The sequence below is a fragment of the Sturnus vulgaris genome, chromosome 10 (genome assembly GCF_052056855.1).
Source record: "Sturnus vulgaris isolate bStuVul1 chromosome 10, bStuVul1.hap1, whole genome shotgun sequence".
Taxonomy (NCBI): Eukaryota; Metazoa; Chordata; class Aves; order Passeriformes; family Sturnidae; genus Sturnus; species Sturnus vulgaris.
In genome coordinates, this window is record NC_142252.1 from 9594516 (window position 1) to 9618944 (window position 24429).

General features: G+C 45.8%; 1 protein-coding gene across 1 annotated transcript in view; it reads right to left on the minus strand.

Moving 5' to 3' along the window:
* Positions 1 to 22338, minus strand: part of IRS1 (insulin receptor substrate 1) — a 48374-nt gene extending 26036 nt beyond the window's left edge. The window contains exon 1 of the mRNA XM_014877858.2: positions 17699 to 22338. Coding sequence (XP_014733344.2) covers positions 17722 to 21255 — 3534 coding nt within the window. The 5' untranslated portion in view covers positions 21256 to 22338 and the 3' untranslated portion in view covers positions 17699 to 17721. The remainder of the gene's footprint in view (positions 1 to 17698) is intronic.
* Positions 22339 to 24429: the final 2091 nt, after the last annotated feature.

Below are 24429 nucleotides of genomic sequence, written 5' to 3' on the forward strand. Positions count from 1 at the left end.
TTCTTTGGAAGAATGTCTTAAGCTTTAATCATTTAATCATTGTTGCAAAAAAAAAAAAAAAATAAGCCCACATCTGTTCCTAATTTTCAAATAAACAGTAAAATGGCAAAGATTTCAAATTAAAATGCTTGCAGATCTGAGGAACAAAACCTAGAATCTAACTTGTGGCACAAAATGCATCCCCTTCTAACACCTAACAGCTCAGTCAACTACTGATCTATGCTTGCACATCCAAGTGAAATAGTGGGTAAGGGAAACTATCAGTTCACCTGCTGTTGGTACTCTGACAGGCTTACAGTATAAGCCTCAGTCACTGTGTTTTTTCTCTTGCCTAACTGCTGCAGAGAGTTCATAGTGACACATTTCCCAAGGAGCAAGAGCTTGTATGGTTCCATAAGCACAGAGGGAGCACACAGAAAACCTTTCAGAAAAGCTATTCAAGAGTAAACAAACAAAACAACAACATACCCCTCACCTCACTACATTCAGCACAATCACTCCCATTTCTATTAAGAACTGGAAATCTTCTTTTAAAAAACCCAGAAAACTCTGCATAGCTGAAGGACAGAAAAATGATTATAGTAATTAATATTCCTTAGAAGAAAATCAGGTTTCTACCCAGAGGTGTTCAGTGCTGGTTTGGTATCCCTGACTTAGCAGGTATGAGACAGGACCATGTAAGGAGATGCAGCCTTCTGCAGCCGGGGCTGAAAGCTAAACAAGAAGTGCAGTAGCTTCTAAAAAACGCATTAGTCTAACCATAAAGGATGAGATTTGGCTGCTTAACATCAAATGGGTTTATACAAAAACAAAACAAAAGAACCTTTGTGCATAAGGCTCACTTCCAACCATTAGACTTAGCAAGTTTTTATGATCCTAACGCAGGAAAAAGAACAAGCCTCTTCTGCTTCACACCATCATTATTGCCCTGGCCAATGAAATAAGCGCTTTGGAAAATGAATGAAAATGTTGCAAGGAGATGATGATCACTGTTTCATGTCCACTTGAAGCTTGTACAAGCCTGTCTTCTTGTTGCCATAAATGTTCCCACCACGCACAACATCCCCTCCTTTGCCCTGTCACCAGGGTCTGCAGCAGTACAATGAAATGAATCTGAATTCTGATGTCTGCTCTCCCTAAGCCAGGTTACTCTTAGCCTGGATTTTTACCCTGAGGTAGCTGCCTGGCTCACCTAACAGGAATGCATATACTCAGGCAAGGAGGTGTCAGCATGGGAGCCAGGGTAAGAATCCTTCTTCAATATGACAGTCTAAAAAGTAGCAGTGAAAGCATGCCCAAAGCTTCCCTCGTGCAGCCACTCGTGTACAAGTCCCATTCATGCTCTGAACTGACAGAGCACAAACTCCCCCTTGTCCAGAGGCTGTTCAGAGACACAGCTGTAACCACACCTGCCCCAGTAACCCCCCTTCTTCTTCCTGGGAAGAGGAGGCCCGAATCAGACAGCAACTTCAGCTCGGCAACCTGAGTGAACACAGGAATACACTGTCATACACTGCAACCAAAGGCATGAGGGGCTCACAGCAAGGGGGGAAATCTGCTTTGGTCAATTGGAAGTTGAGCTGATGACTGAACCTTGAATAGCCATGCATACCTGTGGTCCACATGAGCAAACAAAGTCACTGAACTTACCCTGGTTAAAATTATACCCAGCTGTAAAACAAAAACCTCAAATAACCCTGATCTGGTATGAAATGTCTCTGTGTCTACCCCAAAGGTCTAAATGAATCTTTCACTCTATGCCATCGCTTCCATTTGCCCAGACGAGCCACTACTACCCATGGTATTGAAACACTTGTATTAAAATGCTGTCTTCCTCAATTCATACTTTTTGTTTCTCTGTGTAAGTTTGTATGTAGGCCAGCCTTTAATATTTTTTTCATGCTTAATCAAAGCCTTGTGTCTGAGGACACTGCCACACAATAACTTGGTACTATTCAGCCAAATCAGAACACCCTATGTTCAGCAAACAGAAGTATATGAAACAGATTTTACAAATCTATGACATACACGTCGGAAATATTTCACAAGTGATTTTAATTTCAAATTTTTGATTATCCTTTTTCTCTGGAAAACAATGCTCTTGACCAGATTGACTTCAACAGCCCAGAGCACACAAGTCACTCTAAGGCACACATAAACTTCCGCAGGAAAGAAAGAATTAAAGCAACTAAGAGTTCAATAGCATTCACTATCAGCTTTTACATACTGATAAAGAACCCTTGGAAAAGAGCATTTCTGCACATAGAGCAGCTCTACAGCACTGCAAACCCTACCTACACCCCCGTGCTCTGAGGAAACTTCACTCCAATGAAGTCAATTGATGTTTTGTTGCCTATTGTTAAATGATAAAATACCTCCAACAGGCACTATTCTCATCTATTTTTTTTTAAACACCCAAGACACACCTCTGTATTTGAAAAGAGGGGAAAGAATTAAAGTTCTCTCACTTCCTCACTCAGAAAATACTCATTGCTTGGATTAGCCACTAAATTAACTTCAGCTGTAGAGAAAATGACTCATTAAACAGAACAATCAAAAATTTCACTGGAGAGAAGGGGAGGAGGTAAGGAGAACTTTAACCTTCTTCCTCTCCTGCCAAATAAATGACACAGTAGTTTGAAAAAATAAGCAGAATGCAGTAACACTTCTTAATAAAAAAAAGCTCAAAACAGAATGTTAGAAAACTGAAGCAAAGGAAAAAAAACAAAGCCAAGCTACAGACAACTGTAGTAGCTCTTGGAGCACTTTAATGTTATAACTGTACCCAAATGTTTTAGGGATACTGATGTTTCCTTCTATCACAGCCAGTTACTTATTGAATCCTCCTATAATCACTAAATTTGACCAAGAATTGGGGGCAGAAAGGTGGGAACCCTGCCTGTTTCTCATATGACATCTTAAGTAACTATACCAGAAGGTCTAGAAGACAGCTGTCTGAAGCCATTACATATATTTTTCATTTTCACCTGAAAATATCTTCCACATATATATGACCTTATCTAAACTAGAAAGGCTGATTTGTCAGTGTGGATTTGGGTTTTGGCAAAAAATGTTTGTTTCAGAAGATGACTAACACAGCTAAACTAGCATGAATTCTAAAGCAGCAAGCACAGATTTGGCAGTAAAAGATGTCTTTTCTCAGATACAGACTACCTGAACCAAAACAAGCCATAATTGAGAAGTGGGGTTTTTTCTAACAGCATAAATACACTTATACCACACTCCTACTTCAAAGTAGCACCTCCAGGGTGAGTGAAGAAGCAAACTCATTTCGATAAACCCTTTCAGATTCTCACCCAGCACACCTGCAAAGACTCCCTGGGCTGAGGGACTGGTGCTGCAGCTGGACAGGATCACAGGTCACTAAAGGCTTCGCCCACAGTTTCAAAGCAACCCTGAGGACAGTCTCAGGCACAGCTTCTGCAGTGGGCAGAAGCAGCAGCAGTGTAGGCCAAGACAAGTGTGGCTTCAAGGGCAGTGTAAGGTACTAATCACAGAAAGTATTCTTCTTGAAGATTTGCTGCCTGAAAGAATATAGCAGATGAGGTTTCACAGTTGGTTTTAACCAAAGTAGGAGCTAGCTGCTGTCTAGAGAAATGGTTCCAGATTTCCACCTCAATACATTCCCAAGTGTTTCCCAGGTGATACCAAAATAACTCTCCAGAGGAATACATGTCCAAGGAGACAGAAACAACAGCATGGCCTTCCATTTCTTCAAGATGATGGTAAACCTGTGTCCTGCATCCTGCTTCTGAAGTGCAGTGATTGCCTGTACTTACTGCAGCTCTCCCTGGTCTTAATTCTGTCAGATATACGTGCATGAACTAAGCCTAAGGAATCAGAACAGAGAAAGTCACAACAATGGTAAAAGCTGCAAGTATCAGCCAAGGACATGCAGATAAAGCCAAGGAAACAGATTCCAGTGACTTGTATCACTCTTGACTTCATAAAACCAAAGCAAAACCTTTCAAAAAGTTACAGTGAAGAACAGTAAGCTACTACAAGAGTACATCAGTTAAAAACACAGATTGGAAAGTCCTACAGATAACAGGAGTCTTGAATGCAAAGGCTGCCGTTACATGTTCTTTGGTCCTCTTTTTTTCCCTATGTATAAAACAATCCTGCTAGTAGTCTTTTGCTCTTAGCTGTTCCTTCAACTCAAATGCAAATGATGAAATGTGACCCAAATCTATGATTAATATCACAGGAGTTATTTGATAAAGGAATAAAAGCTGATGAGCTACTCTAAGAAACATGGAAGTAAACAAGCTTGAATCAAGACAGACCAAACATTTCACCAATCTTCAGAAGAAGTTTTGGAAAAGATGAAGGTAGGAGATAAAAGGTAGGAGATAAACTAGACATTGAATTACAGATAATTTTGTAGCCCTTTTGAGCTAACTCATTACTATAGCTAATTAAAATTAATAGGGATTCACTATTAATTCAAACAGAACAGTGTAGTAACAGCTTCCAGAAAAAGAAAGAAAGAAAAACTGTTAAAGGGACACATTCTAAATTGAGGCATGCTGCCCTAATCCCACCAACCTCAAGTAAGTACAGCCATTTAAATCAATTGGAGATTCCTCCCCTTCCACACCTAAGTGAAAAATAATTCATAGCCCATTCATGCAGAAGGATCATTCAAACCTTTCTCCAAAATATGCCTACACAAAACTTATGAACACGTTATACATTAGAGGAATTCTTTTCCTCTAACAATTCTTGGCACATCAACGCTTTCCACTGCTGCAATCCCACAATGTTATCAGCACAAGGCTTCATTCATACCTATGTTTAAAATTTTATAACAGCCTATCAAGCTAAGAGATTATGAATCACTCAAGCCATTAAAGTCCAATTACATCAACTGAAATCTGAGCTTCCCGGCATTATTCCAATTTCTCTTTCTGCTCACTCAGCCCCTGTACCCCTTCCTACACAACTTCCCCTTCTCTAATCTTGTGAAACTTCTCTTACAGAAGACCCAGGAGCTGGCCAATTTACACAGCATGCCTGTCACACTTACCCTTCAATGCATTTAACCACCACTTTTCTGTACTTGTGGTTTTGCCCTCTCCTCTCCCCCACGCAGCTTCCTATCATTTCATGGATTGAATTAATTTCTGCTCCTCTGGATCAGCCAACATCCTGTATCCAGGTCCTTTCTGAGCCTACCCTTCATTTCTGCGTGATTGTATCAGTTATAATACGTTTAATTATCATGTACATACTGACACAGCTTCATGGTGGATTAATTCAAATTAAAGTGATTAAAATAATCAAATTTAGATTAGCAAATGAGGATACTTTTTAAAAATGTCATTAATGGTCATTCTCAAACACCAATAACCACTAAATCATGATGATCTGCAATATAACCTGTTAATTTAGCATTTAATATAATCCCTAGTTAGACAATACTATTAGTGTATATTTATGCAGATTCTTGATATGAAATTAATGACCAACACAGGTCACTATTTAGTACCTGGTTAAATTTTATATTATGACTTTTCAAGCTCTGTTTGAATGAAAAACAGGACGAAAATCCCTGAACACCTAATGAAGTTAATTAACAAAATAAATGTTGCATTTAAAAACATTTTTTTTTCTTTTTTTTAAGCCTCATCTCTCTTTAGTAGGTGAAATTGAATGAACTTGTCTTGGAATTCAAAATTTCTGATTTTATAGAGTTCTTTGGGTTTTTTTACTAAAAACTTAAGAAAGTAAAGCTGTTTCCCCATCTTTTCTGTTGATCTCATTCAGTTTTGAATAAACATTAGGCTACTCAAACTAAAATGAAAATAAATTTCTCAGGCTATCTACTGAAGCAGCTGCTGTTCTCAAAAATGAGTTTTTAGCACTTCAAACCCCACTTATGTTCACTAGAGCAATGGGTTTATTTCCTCTAAACATTTGGTAGTTACACAGACTGAAAGTTCTGTCTTAATTTAGTTAGTATCAATATATTACAGCATACCTAGTCCTGAATACAGGTTTATTTTTCAGAAAGCAAGACAAAAATTACTTCAACCTGAACCACTACACTTTCTCAACCTCAGCTTGCCTTCTGCTGGGATGTGCTACCACCACCTCAGGGTCAAAACAGAATTTTAAAGAAATGTAAATATTTGCTTTCTTCCTGGGAAAGCACTACATAGGGAAGAGGGGAAAAAGAGGGGATGTGCATATGGGGAATTGCATCAGTACAATTAGAGATTTTTAGCAAGCTGGTAAACGTCTATGTAGGCAATCCCTTCACTCTAAAGGGCATTTCCTAATTAAAAACATGCACCCCATTTTCCAGAGCCTTCCTACTGAAGAAACGTCTCACACTGCCGCCCAATTAGATCAAATTGGGTGGCTGGCTCTTTTTGTTGTGTGCATGATAATACAAAGACTCTCCGAGTTCCTGCTCAACAAAGGCTTGTGTGAAACAGGCTTTGAAGACACAATAACATTCCTCTTGCGAGTTTCAAGCCCGGAGGCTAAAAGCACCAAGTAACTATTCATTCTTCCATCTTGAGACACATTCCTAACCTAGTTCAAAGGCCTGAAAAAACATGCCCTAGCTACATGCCTGCACACCTTCAGCAGGGCTTTTCCCTTCTACCAGAGCTAGCCCGAGAAAGAAGTTTCATACAGAAAAGAATTAAATACATTTGAGAGTTTTGTTTCCCTTTTAAGAACTCTTAAATTGTTTAAAGAATTCAAGGCTGCCTTGCATATGAATTCATCAGCTAGATTAATCCATTGAAGAGTAAAGTTGACCATTTACATGTTTAAAGTACAATGTTCATATGCACCGTGCACCCGTTCTTCAACTTCTGCTCCCAAGAAGCAGCTGTGGGAGGAGGGAGTGTGCACAGCAGCTGGAAAAGGACAAGGGATGATCTAGAGCTGTTTGACTTCCATCACTTCTCTTCTAGTTTCATCTGCCTCTGTTTTGATCTCAAATTGGTAAGATAGATGTAAATCACACATGGCTATCCACCCATATCAAGATATCCAAGGCATTCAAGAACATTATGCATCATGTTCACAAGATGACGATACAGTCAACAAAATACAAGATTATTTCCAAAATACTGACACTAGAACAAATATTAACCTTCAACAAGAAAAAATATTTACAGTATTCAACATACAGCTTCCTAAACAAACGAAATTCCTCTTTATATATTTTATTTTGCTGATTCTCAGAAATCTGAATGCCATTATGCGTGAAATGAGGAAATATAAACAATTACTAAAGAATAGGCTTGCCTAACTACAGTTACCATTTCATGGTATGGAAGCAGCACACAGGAGCTGTGGAGCAGGCAGATGGGAGTGAAGGCAGCTGAGGTGGGACCCCTCACCCTTTGCAGGAAGGCAAGCTGGTCACATCTGCCCAAAGCTCCTGCAGGAGCCTGCCCCAGATGTGCCAGCCAGCCTTTTGGCTGCTTTTTGGGATTCCTGAACCACACACAGGAGATAAAAAGTTTCCTTTGTTTGCAATAGTTTTTCAGTACACCTGAACTAAGGTTTCCTTACCTGTATTTCGTTTTATATCTGCAATCAAGCACTTAACTATTTAGTACTCCTGAATTTATCTTTTTTAAAAGAGAATATTTTTTTTAAAAAATTGTAGATTAGTTGACACTATTAAGAAATAAAGAATCAATTGTGATCTGCAACACAGAAAAGTGGACCAAATGCTGAAAATACTGTAACATAGCAAAGCATGGAGGGATGGTACAGTGTGCCCATGCTTTGTAAGCAAAGAAGTCAAAAAGAGAAACAGGGTAAATATAACAGGTTAAAGAGAGGTAATTTTTTCAATTTTAGCAATGCTGTTTCCACCTGTCTAAGATATATTTTTGTCCTTCTAAAGATTTCAATTAGTCTATTTAACTTTCTCCAAATGAAAATGGTTCCGTTTGAATTTACCATCACTGCAAAAAGCCCAGTATTGCTCATTTTTCCCTTCATGTAGCCATGGTACAGTTCTTCATTCCCATCAAAACAAGGAATGCAATACCTTACTGACATCTAAGAGACATTTTGAATCCTGTGGCAAGCTGAACTAGCCTACCCCTTTTAAGGACTGCACAGCTGAGCTACCTACGGTTGGTCATTTCCAGGAAATACAACTGTACTATGAAAGGAAAATCTTTGTGGATAAATTCCAAAATAGGAAAAAAAAAAGTAAGATAACATAGTCTTAGCCTCGACTAAGTAAACAACTTGTTAGTTTATGTCCTCATTATTAGATAACATTCTGCTCCATAAATGTCCCATTTGCTATTTTGACGAAACAAGTAATTCAGAAATTGTGATCAGGAATTGCAGGAGAGGAATCACTAATTACGACAGCACAAAGTTTTCTGAGAAAATGAAAATTAATCCCATCTTTCAGAGACCACTCAGCCAACACCACCATCACTTACCTACAGCACCTGTGTGAATCAGAAGTGGAACAGCCACCATTATTTCAGCCAAGTACCCAACCTTTATTTCTCTGGGTATCACCACAGAGACCAAGTACCATGAAAAAGCACATTGTACCATGCAGGGAAGGCTGCAGACTTTAGAGCCCTGAGATGGCAGGCACAGCAAAGGACATTCTGTTACACATGTGCCTTCTCCAGCAAAGAGAAGAACTTCTGTATTTCTGTCACTTTAGTATCTATGTGAAGGCTCTAGCATCGCTGCTGATTGTGACTTCCAAACACCTTGTCAATCACTTGCACAGGAACCATCAAACCAAACTGGGAAGTACTGGAATACCATTGTCTCCTTGCTCTAGCAATTTTCAAGGTGCTTCAGCAAAGTGCCTAAGCATCACTTACTTGGACACCAGCACTCCCCTGCAGCACATACAGAAGGCTTCCAAGCTCCCCGTTTGTCTCTGAAGACAAAACGTCTCCCTTGTCACTCATTTCCTGCTTTCTAGGGGTTAAAATTCTCTTTTCTAACACAGCAATCTTCTCTTCACAATGAAGGCCAGCTGGCTGAAGATTAATTACCATCCAGTGTTTTAATCTAAAAGAGTCCCTCACTGACACACATCAGCTGTCACTAGAGGTGTCTTTGCATCTCTCACAGAGCACAGGGCACGGGAAGCTCAGGTCAGACCTGAAACAAGTCACAGCTCCAGCCGTTGTGTTTCAAGCTCCCCACCTCCCTTCCATTCCTTTAGAGTCACTTACAAACTGATAAACAGAAGACTCCAGCTGATATGTGCTGTGAGTGGAGAAACAAACTCAATCTTCTACCTCCCATGTACACTTCTTGAGGTTCTTTTACTCTCCCAAATGAAGACACACACAACCCTCAGCACAGCATTTACATGAATGTTCCTGGTGATGTACAGACGTGCAGTATCTTGTGAGGAGGATGATGGGAGGGTTTGTTTTGGTTTGGTTTGAATTCCACAGTTCAGTGAAGTAAGGGCAGAAGGAACCCATACAATCAGAGTGGTTTAGTCTCCTCCACTCCAGTTTCAAGCTCTTTATTACCTCAAGGAACTGTGCCACTGAAGGAAAGCTCCCATGTACAAACTAGTTAAGGATTTTATTGACTGGCAAATCCAGCTTATGGAGTTCCTACCCTATAGTTATATCTTAACAAATATTTGTGCACCACACTGAAAGCTGGCCTGCTGAAACGAGACTGGAACCAGGGCTGCTAGTTAATTCCCACTTTTTCTACTCACACAGATTCTGTATTTCAAAGGAAGCATATGCAATCCTTAGGTGCCCTAGTGGTTAAAAATGTCCCAGCCTACACAGGCTGGAGGTGGTGGGCTGAGGCAGAAGAAGAAACACAGTCAATTAAAGCTGTAGATGTTCCCAGACTCTACATTCCCCCATTATATAACACATATCATCAGAGAGTTCAAATGTGCAAGTACACTTCAACAGCTCTACCAGCTGTAAAGTGCACAACGTCCTCCTGAAGCGTATCTTATATGAAAATTTAACAGGTCATTTCTTCCACATTCCCAGCTTCCAAAAAAATAGAATTTTTCAACAGTTGACAAAATGTACACAGGTAAATCTTCTGTGATACACCACAGAACAGTACATTTCACCTTCCACTCAGCAGGCTGACACCAGATCTTCTAACTAGACTCCCAAATTATTACAAGCACTTGAACACACACAAACTTCCATTGTCTCATCTACCTGATCAAAAATTACTCTGAAGAAAATACACTTCACAATTACCCAAGGTTAAATCTCTAATAATAGTCTTCAGAGAACATGACCTAGATATGTCAAACATGATCAGAGACATATATCAAGACATTCTTCAGTTAGTTAAGAGTGCCAGGCTTATTTAAATCTCCTTTATCTGTTCACACCTTGTCTTTTGTTAAATTTCGCATCATTTCTGTAAGTGGAGAGTAAAGCTGTTAAACTTGTGAATCTTTTTGAAAAGTTACCAATGTCTCTCCTTTACTATCTCTATTTCATGTAGTTAAAACAATAATCACCATTTATAAAGTTCCAGAACTATGTAAAAATAGAATAATGCTATTCACTTTCATGAACAGGTACTTTAACACATCAGATCATGTACATCTGTACATGACCATCCTCTGACCAAAAGCCAGCTTTTACCATTCTGACAAGTTGGGAATTCAGACATATTTGTCACTATTAATATATTTTTGTCACAGCTCCTACCACAAAATGAAAACCACATCTGCTGTAACAAGCCACAATAGCTTTGTCATTTGAAGTTTTCTTCTACAATATATTATTTAAACTAAAAAAAAAAAAAAAAAAAACCAAAAAAAAAAAAAAAACCAAGAGAATCTATACTTACTAATCCAAAGGACAAATTATTAAAGTAATGAACTCAAATCAAATTTATAACTGTCCAAGTAGTAGAGTGTAAAGAAGAAAGTGCTGCAGTTAAAAAAAATCTGTGTGAATATAGTCCTCCTTTGATGAGATGCATTTTATAAAATCAAGGGGTTTTAATGTTAAAATTCACTCATTCTTACTTATCTTGTACTTAATTCAGATTTGTATCTGTGCTTTACTGCTGTGGTTGTGACAGGGATACTACAAAACAAAGAATTCAGGAAAGAAGAGCTGGAGGTAAATTCTGCTTGCCTTATTAAGTAAATCATCATGTTAAGGTCAGCAGAATATCCAAATACTGAAAAACAAATTTAAAAATCCAATAACAAATAAGGAATACTAAGCAGAGTGTCCATCCCTGTAATAAAGATCAAAAAGAAAAAAACAGAAGGAAAAACACCTTCAGAAAACTGCACTACCATACAAAATGAGCACCTCTAGAACAAATTCTTTATCCAGGCTCTCCACATTTCTCTATATACATCCTCAAACTTTCAAATATCACCATCCCAGCTGCCCTCAGATCACACATACCTTGCAATTCTCTCTATCTACATCATCCTGCCATAGTTTCTGTGTTCCCCAAGTAACTTCTCTGTCATTTCCATCTCCTTTCCATACCAGTTTCTACAAGTGCTCCCTGGCTTTGTCTCAAGTTCCCCATCATCTTATGTCAGCAACCCCCAGTCTCTCCCAGTCACAGCACAGGTCCCATAACAGCTTTCCCCTCCTTATTCCTCTCGTTTCTAAAAAGTATTTCATAACTCTGTCTATTCAACACAATAACTAGTTTTCATTGAAACTTGGTACAGAGGTTAAACCTAAAATCAAATTAGTTGTGGAAAATAATATCTATTTCTCTTCAATATCATTGGATACCGAAATTATTCTTAAAGCTTATATGATTTTGTTCATATAATAATCAGTACTGAACAGATTCATTTTCAGAGCTTCAATAAACTGGGAAAAAAATCCCACTTTCTTCACAAACAAGCTATTATACAGTTACTTGTTCATAAGAATATTCAAGTACATTTACTTTCAGTACTTGCAGTCATGTATTTAGGAAGTCATGAAAATAGTACAGTCCTAACGAATATAAAATTTTAGCTATCATAAAGTAGCCCTGAAACAATGCAATATATTGGTCATTGACCAATATTGAACATATTGGTCAAACAACATTCAAATTCCACAGCTGCTTGCTGCATCTTATTTAACAGCTGTAATTCTCTGTTTACAAATCTTATCTAATGAAATTTATGATCTCTCTACTGTTGCTATTAAAAATCAGCATCGTCCTCACCCTGCAATGTCCTGTTTCATTTTCAAATTTAAACCACATTCAAATACCAGTTCAAACATTAACCAAATGGGAAAACCATGTGCTAAAGATGTCCAGGTAGTACCACATAATCATATGGATTTGTTTATAAATCATTCTGTTTGAGTTTTTAAGCCAGGAAAACAAAAGAGAAACACCTAAACCCATTAATTATAAGCCTGTGGTCTTGTTAAACAGGAGAACTGCAAATATGCAAGTATGTGGAGACACAGGCTCAGTTTTGGCAAATAATTAGGTATGAGGAAAAACTGGTGTGTGCATACAGTAAGAAATGCACTGTTTTGTCTACAGTAATACCCATAAAGTATGAAAAACTTTCATAACATGCTGGTATTTACTTTGGTGTTGACCCAATACTACAGAAACTTCTGTTCTTCAGTTTGGGAAACACGCCCCTAAAAACATGCCCTTAATTTAACTGTACAAGTCTTGTTTTGGCACCCTTGTGGGTCTCTTCCAACTCAGGATATCTTATGATTTTATGAATTGCTGTGTTTCTGTTGTTCTACCTTAAGTTTTTAACTTGAGAAAAAGAACACAACTATTGAAAACTAAGAAAGAAATGAATTTAAAAAGCAAACATTGTCCCAACAAAAATAAAACCCAGGTATATAGTATAAGAGTGACATGAGTAATTTTCTGTTTACCATCATGTATATTTTCATGAGAACCACACAAAACTTTAGCTCTATCCTTAGAAGTGTTTTGCTTTAACTGGATACAGGCAAAAGGTCTAACAACCCTATAGATGTCCTTGTGCTGAATTCCCATTGTACTGTTTTCCATTTTCTTACATCACCAAAAAACCCCAAACCACCCATGCAGTGGGTTGAAACAGACAGCATCAAAGCTAGAGTGAGCCAAGTTACCACTTGCTTACACTACACATATTCTATTCCGTGTTATTAGCACTTACACATTCAGGAGTTCTCAGAGTCATCAACAAAATGGAAATGAAGCTTTGAAGCTTTGGAGATCAAAGCAAGATAGCTGGATTCATTCTACTAGCCTGCTACAGCATTTCCTGTTTCTCCAGAGCCAACATCTAATGGGCTTCCTTTTTGGAATATTTTTTGACTATATACTCAGAACACAAGCTATCAGCAGTTCATCTTCAAAACCCTTGCTCATTTGAGGAGCCTTCTCACAGCAACCCCAAAACAGGATCCACAGCACATCCACAACATCTGCTCACCTGTTGTCTTGGGTTTGTGTGCAGGGTTTTGGTAGCAGGGGGCTACAGGGGTGGCTCCTCTGAGGAGCTGCTGGAAGCTCCCCCCATGTGTGACAGAGGCAGGGCCAGTCAGCTCGAAGATGGACCTGCTGCTGGCCAAGGCCAAGCAGTGCCACTGACAGTGGCAGCACCTTTGGGATTACATATTTAGGAACAGGCAAAAAAACCTGCACAACTGCAGCCAGAGAGAGGAGTGAGGACATCTGAGATCACTGTGGATATAGGAAACTATGCAGAGGAAGCAGCAACAGAGACAAAATGCAGTGAACTGGCCAAACCCCCCATTCTCATACCCCTGTGCTGCTCTGGAGAAAACGTAGAGAAATGGGTAGGTAAAGTTAGCCCAGGAAGAAGGGAGGGGTGGGGGGAAAGTGTTTTAAGATTTAGTTTTTATTTCTTATTATCCTACTCTCATTTGACTGGTAATAAATGAAACTAATTTGCCCAAGTTGAGTCTGTTTTGCCCATGACAGTTACTGATGAGTGATCTCTCCCTGCCCTTACCTCAACTCATGAGCCTTTTGTTATACCTTTTTCTCCCCTGTCTATCTGAGGAGGAGAGTGATAGAGTGGATCTGATGGGCACTTGGTGTCTAGCCAGGACCAGCCCACCATAAGTGTGCATGCAAAACTCTAAGCAGGAGGAAAAAGCCTTAGGGCTACACTGCTCTCTCCCCTCAATTTTTCCATGTCATGGGCTGGTGTTTCCCAGCACAACTTGGCAACTGCAGCAACGTGGCCTTCCAGCTACAGCATAAGAGGCCACTCATCAGAGGATCCAAGCACCAAAGAATCACTGGACACATGCAACAGTACCCAGTTCTCTAAAGCAGAGGTAAAAGTTTGGGCACGAGAGCATACAGAGCTGCACTGAAACTACAGCACTTCTAAACAGGAAAAAAGAAGAGAGCTAGGGCAGGGCCAGCTGTTCGGAAACAGCCAAGAATATATGACAGGGAAGGCAATGAGATTGGAGAGTGGAGTGCTGTGGGTGAGAAAGAAATATTTTTCAATTAAATTTGGGAAATAACATGATTATTTCAGCTAGTATCCTTAATGTTAGGAGAAATAATTACACTTCAAAGAGATTAAAAATACTTCAGAATCTAATGCCTGAATAACTTGGAGGCAGCTGGCAGAGAAGGACAGGGGAGCAGGGAAAAGGACAGGAGTTAGCTAGTTTACACTGAAACAGCAACAATCATTTTACCTATCATTTTACTCGTTAGGAGATGAATAGCCAACATTTGGGGTCATTGTCTTGTAGACAGCAACAACAAAATTCCAGAATGGATAAAACAAGCATTATCCAGATAGTTTTGGCCTTTCAGATGGGGTGGAAGATTGTTCTATGGAAGAAAAAAAAAGCACGTGCAGTCCTTTTGCCACTTCTGAGATTAAAAGTGTAAATAATAACCCATGAAAGAGAGGGAGAGTAAAGAAAGAGTACTTAGTGCAGCCTTCCCCAGCCCTTGTTCTGATGCCTGCAGCTTCACCTTTCCCTTCCCAGCTCCACATGTTTTCTCCTCTCTGCTGTACCTGCAAACACACCAAGAAATTTTTCCTTCATCTTCCACTTGTTCAGATACCAACAGGAGAAACGACAACCTCCCCACTCTCAGCTGCACCTGAACAGCCTCCTTGGCCAGAAGGAGCACAGGGGAAGCTGGCCAAGGAGGCACAGCCTGCTCTGCTCCTCGCTGGGACAGGCAGGCAAAGCTTTGGGGAACTGGAGCACCCTTACTGCATGTGGAGTTTTCAGGTGAATGGTTGGCTGAAGGTGCTCAACAGCTTTTTCAGGCATGTGCAAGCAGTCCCATAAATCACTCAGCTCCAGGCAGGTTTTCTTAGGAATGGCACAAGGTACAACCTACATGGAACAAGTCTCCTGCCAAACCTAAGTTTTACCTCCAAAGCAAAAAAGGTACAAGACATGTCAAAGAATAGCTGTAAAAATGGTTTAGTGTGAACAAAACATTGTTTGGTTTCTTTCCTTAGGACACTCAAGAGATGAGTCAGGCTGAATTTTGCAAGGGAATCTTCAGTTGATGGCAAGAAATCTAGCCTGGGAAATAAGAGTCCTGAGGGTTAATGTCTGAGAAGGCTACAAGCAACCAACAAAGTTGTATAGTGGGAAGGGAGAAGGAACAGCAGTGGCTCAAACTCCCCATATAATTACAACCTGATTCTTGCCTTGCATCCCAGAAGAAGCTGTGCCTCCTCAATCCAATCCTAATTCTGGGAAATAAGAACTAACTTCAAATAATTTCGCTATTACATTGAATTTTACACAACGCTGCCCTTAAAAACATCTGCATAGTATTTTTCAGCCAGTTCTTATACCAGGTCTTCCACATCCTAATCTTTCACTGAACAGCATAACCACAGCACATATCACCTAACACCACCATGGAGGGCTTTGCCACAGCTTTTACGTTAAAGATCACACACAGTTCAGTTAAACAAGTTGTCCACAGCAAAAGGAAAGCAGTGCATTTGGAAAAAAAACTGTGTAAGGAAACAGTTATGGCATTACTCCCGCCAGATCTGCCTTCTCATACCCTTCATATATTCTGTATTTACCCACACACTGACCAAGAATCTTCTCTCACAGTCACTCCCCATTCTGAGCACTGCACAGGTGATAGGGAAGTGATGCTCCCAGCAAAGTGACTTAACTGCAGAATATGTTGCATCCTCTGGCAAAACTCCCCTCCTAAAGAATTCACAATACCAATTCAATACGGATTCCCAGGGTAACAAGAGCCATCTGCAAAAACAGGGCTCTTGCAAGCACATGCCAGAACTGAGAAAAGGTGTGGCTGTGTAAATTTGTGTACATTTAGTCACAAATAATGTATGATGACACTCAGCACAGTCCTGTCAGCCACAAAAATTACTGTTTCCTACCAGTTACCACTTGAACCAGACTGGTAATATTTGCACTGATCTTAAGTCCTATCTCAAAGTTTCGAATTAACCTGACATTCACAGGTCACACAAGACTAAGACTTAATATTGCTTTGCTCTAATAGGCAACAGCAGCAAGTGCCAAGCAGCAAATGTGACGAGACTGTTTTGCTTTTGTTCAGGTTATAAGGATGAAAAACATACAATCCCAGGCATTACACCAACACCAGCCCTCAATGGTCCCTTCAGTACAGCCAACAAGCGACACAAATACTGAGATGATGTAAACAGTGGTATAAGATTCACTCCCTAATGTCATTGCATATATTCATAGTAACTGCCTAAACAACTGTGACTGCTGCTGCTCAGGTATGTAGGAAGCTCTTAAAATCGAGTGATAAAATTTACTAGATAACTATCTGCCAGTACTTGCCTGCACCAAAACAAACACTCTTCACCTTTCATGAAAGGACTTACACAGGTGCGCTGCACTTGGTGAGCTCTTAACAAGATACATTGTCCTATGCTGCATGAAGCTCCCACTCAACAGAAACATCACACTGCTTCCAGCAAGGCTCCTACTCATCTTACATGTCTGTAATCAACATGCAACAGCTTGGCAGAAGTTTTTCCCGAATTAAAAATTAAATGCTTCAGGAAGAAACAACACATTAGTCAATGCCAAAACCACAGTTCATAGGGCTCATTCCCTGTGCTGTTCGTAACACTGTGGCAGGTGAGGGACAGCCACATAGTATCAACTGAAACACGCGTGATAGATATAATGCTCTAAAGGCTTTGAAGTCTGTTTTCAAACTCAAAGCTCCTTCCAACAAAACTGAATTAACACTGGTCACAGCCCTGTGAGGTAGATGCCCTTTAGCCGTGCACGTGTTAGCACGGTTCACTGCTCTACTCCTGGCCACAAGAGTGATGACTGCTGACCAAACCAGGATTACACTGGGAGTTTCCTGTTTCCAGCCCAATACTAGAAGTGACTCGCTTTCACACCCCTCTCCCACACACTTCTGAAGCACTGCTAATTCTGAACAGTAAAAAAAACCGTGGGAACACGTACTGTATCCCCAGCTGAACAGGAGTGTCCAAAGCTGCTTTGGAAGCACTTCCCAGCCCGTGCAGGTGCGGGCCAGTGGCGGGACACCCGCAGGGACACTGCACTCCTGGAGGCTTCTGCCACTAAAACATGCTGCAGTGAGGCCAAAAGGCTCAACGAAACCAACCCAGCCCGTGGATGCCCCGGGGGGAAGGCCTCGACCCCCGGCCCAGCCCCCTCCCCGAGCGGAGCCTCGCCCCGTCCTGGCTCACCTTCCCCGGCGGGCGCCCGGCTCCTACATCTCCTCCCGCTTCTGGAAGCTGATGCTGGCGTACGCGCTCAGATCCTCGCCACAGTGGCCACTCCCGCGCTGCTGGCCCGGGGGCTTCGGCGGCAGCGGCTGCTTCGCCTCAGTGGAGGCGTGCGGGTTGTGGTGGCGGCGGTGGCCGCAGTCCCTCACCAAGTCCAGGTCGATGTAGTTGAGCCCGTTCTCCAGGGCGGGCGCGGCCCCCGGGTCCCGGCGGGCGGCCGCCTCCCCCGCGCCGGGCCGCAGCCACACGTTTTCGAAGGAGGCAGAGCTGTGCCGCTTCACCTCCTCGGCGCCCCCCGCGCCACCGCACGGGAAGGGTGCCCCGAGCCCGCCCGCCGCTCCGCGGGCCGCGCTCGGCGTGGAGGAGAAGGTCTCGGAGCTGTGCCGCCGCCGGCCGCCCTGCGGGTCGGCGCGGATCACCTTGGCGCTCTGGTTGCGGCCGGGGCTGAGGCTGACGCGGGTGAAGGCGCTGCCCGCGCCTAGGCCCCCCAGCAGGGAGGAGGAGCGCGGCGGCGCCGCCGAAAGCTCGGCCGGCGGCCGCGGCAGCTCCGGGGACGCAGCGGTGGCGGCCGCCGGCGGGGGCTTTTCGGGGCCGGCGCGGCCCCCCCGCACCTCGGCGTAGCTGAGCAGGCGGGCGGGCGAGCCGGGGGATGGGCTGTCCGCGTAGTCCGAGCAGGAGCCCCCGCCGGCCGCGGCGCCCCCCCGCTGCATCGCCACGTAGTCCCGGCCGAGCCGGGCCGCCCGCGCGGTGGGGAAACCGGGCGGGCAGGGGGCCCGCGGCGGGCCCGGCTCCATGTTCATGTACTCCTCGGCGGCCTCGCTGCCCGGCGGCGGCAGGGCCATGCTCAGGGCAGCCGAGGGGAAGGGCGGCTTGTCGCCGCCGATGAACTCGATGTTCACGTACTCGCCGGGGCTCTTGGGCTCCGGGGGCAGCAGCACCGGGGGCTGCTCCCGGGCCCGCGGCAGGGTGCTAGCCTTGGGGCCACCCAGCGACAGCCGCGTGGGGCGCGCCAGGCGGCCCTTGGTCTGCACGGCCGTGTCCACCTTGCGCGGGGGTTGCGCTTGAGGAGGGGGGCCGCCCTCGAGGCCGCCGCCGCCGCCCAGGCTGTCGCTGCTGGTGGAGGAGGACGAGTCCTCGGCCGCGTAAAGGAGGCGGCTGGAGCCGAGCGCGATGCGGGGCTGAGGGCTGCACTCCTCGGCTGCCCCCGCCGGCCTGCTGCCGCCCCGCCGGTGCACGTGCTTGAAGGAGCGTGGCAGCGAGAAGTAGGAGTAGATGGGTTTGTGGTGCGCTACGGTGGCCGCCTCCTCGCCCCCCGGCTGCCCCGCAGCCCCGAAGTAGCAGTCGGGCGGAGTGCTGGTGGTGGAGCCGCTGGCTGGGGACATGTTGATATAGTCGCTGCCGCCGCAGGGGAGCTTCCCTTCGTTGCTCTCCACTGAGAGTTTCGGGTGGTGGCCGGCACCATTTGTCCAGATCTTGCCGTAGCCCGCAGAGCTGCTGTCGGGGGAGTAGCTGCCACTGGGGGACATCATCATGTAGCCATTAGAGTCCACTGTGGCTGGAGGGTGGCGGCCACCCCTGCCAGGGTTGATGATCTGCTGTGGGGCCGACACACTCTTAGGACTCATGGGCATATAGTCACCACCCTTGGGAGGCCCCCCACCACTGGGCACAGGGGCTACACCAGGTGACATAGGCATGTAGCCATCATCCGTGTGTGGGGCGGAGTTGGTCCGATGATGGCCACTGTCCATGTGGTGCATCTCCAGGCACTCCTCTGGGTAGGAGTGAGTGGGCACAAAGGCTGAGTGGCGGTAGGAGGGCAGCCTGCTGCTGCCACAGGGGTAAGAAGGCAGCATCTCCGTGTACTCCTCAATAGAGGCCACCGAAGACTGTGAGGGTGTCTTCTGGTGGGAGATGGTGGGTGAAGTGCCTGCAGAGTGAGTCCTCTTTCTGAATGCCTTCTCCAAGTCAGCAACATCCTCACTACCACCTCGAGGACAGCAGGGTGTACTAGGATAACGGGGCTGCTGCTGAGGGTGGCAGGTGCGTGGGATGAAATGGCCATTGGGTGCTGCCAGGCTGCAGCAAGAAGAGGTGGTCTTCCCTCCCATGCAGATATAGTTGAGGTCTTCATCACCCCGGGCAGGGGGGGTGTGTCCCAATGAATCAGGGGTTACACTGCGAAAAGAGCTGCGAAAGTCACACGGGCTTGAACCATACTCATCAGAAGAAATAAATCCACCGTCACTAGGGGAGCCAGAAACTGAAGCACTAGACCTTCGTGGAAACAGGCAGTCTGAGGTGGAGCCATGGCCACTAGTGCTGCTGGATGACAGGCTGACTGGACTGGTGGCTGAAGGAGAGCAGCGTGAGGAAGGCATTGGGATGGACCGGCTGTGGTTGAGTGGAGGATGGAGCCTGGAGTTGCCGCGGTGTCTGTGTGAATGAGTCCGGTTAGCACTGGGACTAACTGGGCTACCATCCACAGAGGCAGGTCTTGACATCGTGCCTTCCCCGTCACTCGATGCTCGAACCCGGAAAGAGCTGGGTTTGCCACCTGTACCTCCACCGCCGGCAGGAGAGGTGGCCGTGACACTCTCTGTCCTGGACCGCCGACTGAGCCCCACTTGGCTCGGGGGAGGGTTGTTGACGTGGTGCCTGCGAAGGGGCACAGAGATCGGGTTGGAACAGTTTGAGGAGGACTGGCTCTTGCTTCGGGGCCGGAATTCCTCACTCATGGCTCGCATGGCCTCCAGGATAGTTTCATGCATGTTCTGTGCCACCACTGAGTCATCCACTTGCATCCAGAACTCACCGGGTCCAGTGACAGCTGAGCGTCCCACCTCAATGAAGAAGAAGTTCTCAGAGTGACCACAGCGGCGGATATTGAGCAGCTGCAGCACCACAGCAGCCGCATCTGAATTCAGCTTTACAAAGCTGATGGTCTTGTTAGTCAGGCACAGGCGGTAGATGCCAATCAGGTTCTTTGTCTGGCCTAGGCCCTTAGGCTTCAGAATTACTTGCCAAACTTCCTTAAAAGCTGGACCAGGGGCTACCTCACCATAACTGTCCTCACCTGCTTCCCCCAGTCCTGTGCTGCTGCCTCCAAAAGTGACATCACTGTGGTGGTGGTGGTGATGGTGATGAAGGTGGTGGTGGCCCTTGGCCCTGTTGTGCAACTGCAGCAGCGCTTGGTACCAGCTCTCCTGCTCAGGTTCACTGTCAGCTGCAATGGCAAAGTGCTCGTCCTTGGTGTACAGGGCCACCAGGTGCTTGTTCTTGGAGTCAGCCCGTTTGTTGATGTTGAAGCAGCTTTCTAGTGGGATGGAGCGTTTGGGGGCCCCTGACTTGTGTCTCCATTTCTTCTCATTCTCGTAATACTCCAGTCGGGCGGGTCCAGACTCACTGGCTGCCCTCAGCACGAAAAATCGTTTATGCATGCTCTTGGGTTTGCGCAAGTAACCCACCTTTCTGACATCTGAGAAGAAGCCCTCGTTATTATCCGTGGGGCTGGCCATGATGAGAAGTGGTAGAGCTGTTACTGCAGCTCACAGTCTGCAAGACCCCAAAACAGCCAAGCCAGCCAGGAAAGGCAACCACAAACAAAATTCATGCAACAACAAATAAAAAAAAAAAAAAAAAAAAAAAAAAAGAAGAAAAAAATTAAAAGGCAAAATAGCTCAGGATCCTCTTTTGAGAACGGGACGGGGGAGGGACAGAAGCAGGGTGAGAGCAGCTGTTCAGTGGCAGAGGCGGCTTCCAGCACCAAATCAGAGTTTGTGTTGCTGTTTATGCCCAAATCGCGCTTAGACGGGTAAGCTCGTCCTTAAAAAGTCCAGTCCCGATCAGTCCAGACGAAAGTCTCGTCCCAAAATGAGCCGCCGGGAATGAAAACTGCATCTTCCTTTGCAGGGGTCGGGCTCCGGCGGGGCCGGGAGCGGGGCGGGGGTCCCTTTCCTCCGCTCCCTGCACCCCTTCCCCGGCTCAAGTTTGCCTCCGCGAGCAGAGATCGCTGTTGCAGATTAAATATCCTCTCGGGGGCGGAGATTGTTTTGCAAAGTCCGGGGTTTGCACCCAAAAATACACGCTGCTTTCCACTCTCTCGCCCTCCCCCCCAAAAAAAGAGAAAATTTAAAAAAAATGCCACCCACAATACAACCCCCCTTCCCCAAATATCAGCGCCGAGGCTGCTGCTCCCGCTTTTGCGTGCGGAGGAGGCTGGCGACCCCATTCAGTCCCATCTCGTTAGGCAGAGAAAGTGCCATTTCCACACGCGGCGCAGCCCGGCAGCGGCGGGAGGGGAGGCAAGCCCGAGTGCCGAAGGAACATCCTCTCTTCCTCCTCCTCTTCATTCCAGGCGGCAGCGCCTCAGCGGCCGGCAGCGCGGCCCCCTCCCGTGCCCCAGCCCGCCGGGGGAGCGGGCACCGCCGCGGCGGCTCCTTCTCCGCCGGCTTCTCCTCGGAGTTTCCCGGCGCCCCGCACCAAAACAGGCGGCGGGGGCCGCGCTCGCCAGTCCAGCCCCCTCCGCCCGCCGCCGCGGCTCAGGCTCACTCCAAGGAGAACAACACGTGACGGCGCCAGTGCGTGGACCATCCCCGGAGCCGCCGCCGGGCTCCCGGCCAGCGCCACCGCTCCGCCCTCCGCCCTGCCCTCATTCAGCGCGGCCGCGGGGCCGCCGCCGCCGCGCCCCCATTGGTGCCGCCGCCCGTCCGTCACGGCGGCGGCGGCGCCCGGCCGGGCTGGGGCGCGGCGCGTAGTAAAGAGGCGTAGACGCCATTCAGCGCCGTGTTATTTATACCCGCCGCCGGCAGCCTCTGCAGTGTGGCGGCTCCTGGGCCTGGCCGGGCGGGGAGCTGCTCCCGCCTACCCGCAGCCCTTGCCGCCGGCCTCGTGGGGAGGGGAGGGGAGCGGAGCGGAGCGGGGGGCGCTGTGGCTGCGGCCGTGCCCGTCCCGCCCGCGGCTCGTTGCGCTCCTGGGGCTCAGACACGGCCCCGGCGCTGCCAGCGCGGCCGGTCCCCAACAGGGGCCTGGCGGGAGGGGGGGCTCGGCCCGGCGCTGTCTCCATGGCGGGCGAGGCCGGGCCCCAGCAGCGGTCCCGGCTGTGCGGCGGGTCCCCTGTCTCCCCGCGTCGTTCCATGCTGAATTAAACTGAGCGTGCGGCGGGAGCGGCCGTGCCGGGACTGGACGCGCCGCGCCCGCAACTCTGCCCTGGGCCCCGGGAACAAGTGCGGGAGCGCTGCGGCCGCATCCGCTGCTCAATGCTGCCCCCTGCGGGCCAGCGCCCGCCCGGCCCTCGTGGGTTGCGGGCTGTGGCTCCGGGGGGCCGGGTGGGGGTTTGGGGGCGCTTTTGCTGTTCCCTGCTGCCAGTTTCGATGGGTGATCCCGGACATCCTGGGGCTCTAATCGCCCTGAGCTGGCACTACCCGAACAGTCTGATTGCAGCTGGTCAGAGGTGAAAGCGCCACACCAGTGCTCTCATCTACTCTTCAGGTAAAAATTAAATACAAAATTATACTCTCGTTTGGATTTGTCCAAAACACGGAATAAATAAGTTGGAGGCTTTTCTAATGCATTTGCACTACAAAGTTTGCTGCTGCACAGATCATGGCCGTACAATTATTTGAAAGGAGCAGTTACTTGGTCAAAAGGTGAAAAATTCCCCTGAAACAGTTGAAACATATGGAGAACCCAGAAAGCAGCACAAACCATCCTTGCATATTAAACTGTAGAAAACACCATAAAGCACAGAATTAAGGGTGTTTGCCAAACACAAGATGACAATTTCTAATGCAAGAGCAGAATCTACCTGGTAAGGAGTGAGAAGACAATCCATGCTGTAACAATAACCCATGTCATCACCTTGTTCTTTCCTCCGCACCATAGCTCATCATGACAAACCCAGATATTTGTATTGAAAATAAATGTTATACAGAGATAAAGATTAGTACAAACCAAGTGTATTTCTATCTTTCAACAAGTAGGACAGGAAATTGCTTCCCCCAGCCCACACCATGGAGATACGGGATAGAATTGCAGCCCCAAGGTATATTAAGATTAGCGATCATGGCTGTCATTAATGACAAGGTATGTTTTGTGAGAAGAGGGCACCATCCCCATACATCCATGGCTAAAAGGTCCTGTGGCAGGAGGATAGCTCCTAAACCTCCTCTCTCTGTCCCTTCACAAGCATGTTTGTGCACAGGATATATGTTACTTTTTTAATTAAACATTTTTCACAATTACTATAACAATTAATATTAAATAATAACTTTTATTTGCTCTGCCCCATTCTTTCTCTTGGCAGGTGTTCCACTGTTGTGCACATGTGGAATGACCTCATGATGGAGAAAAACCACCAGAAAATCTGACTTGTATTGTGTTGCACCAGGGAACATGGATTTGAGAGTAAAAGCAGGAGACAGTCCTGTAATCATGTAATTTCTTGAGTTGGAAGACACTCAGATGATCAATGCCAAGTCCCTGCTCCTCACAGGACTACTCAAAACTAAACCATATGATGAAGGGCATTGTCCAAACTCTCCTTGAATTCTGACAGACTTGGTGTCCTGACCACTTCCCTGGGCAGCATGTTCCAGTGACTGACCACCCTCTCAGTCAAGAACCTTTTGCTAATGTCCAATCAACTCCCCTTAACAGTTTCATTCAATTCATACCATGTCCTAGCCACAGCT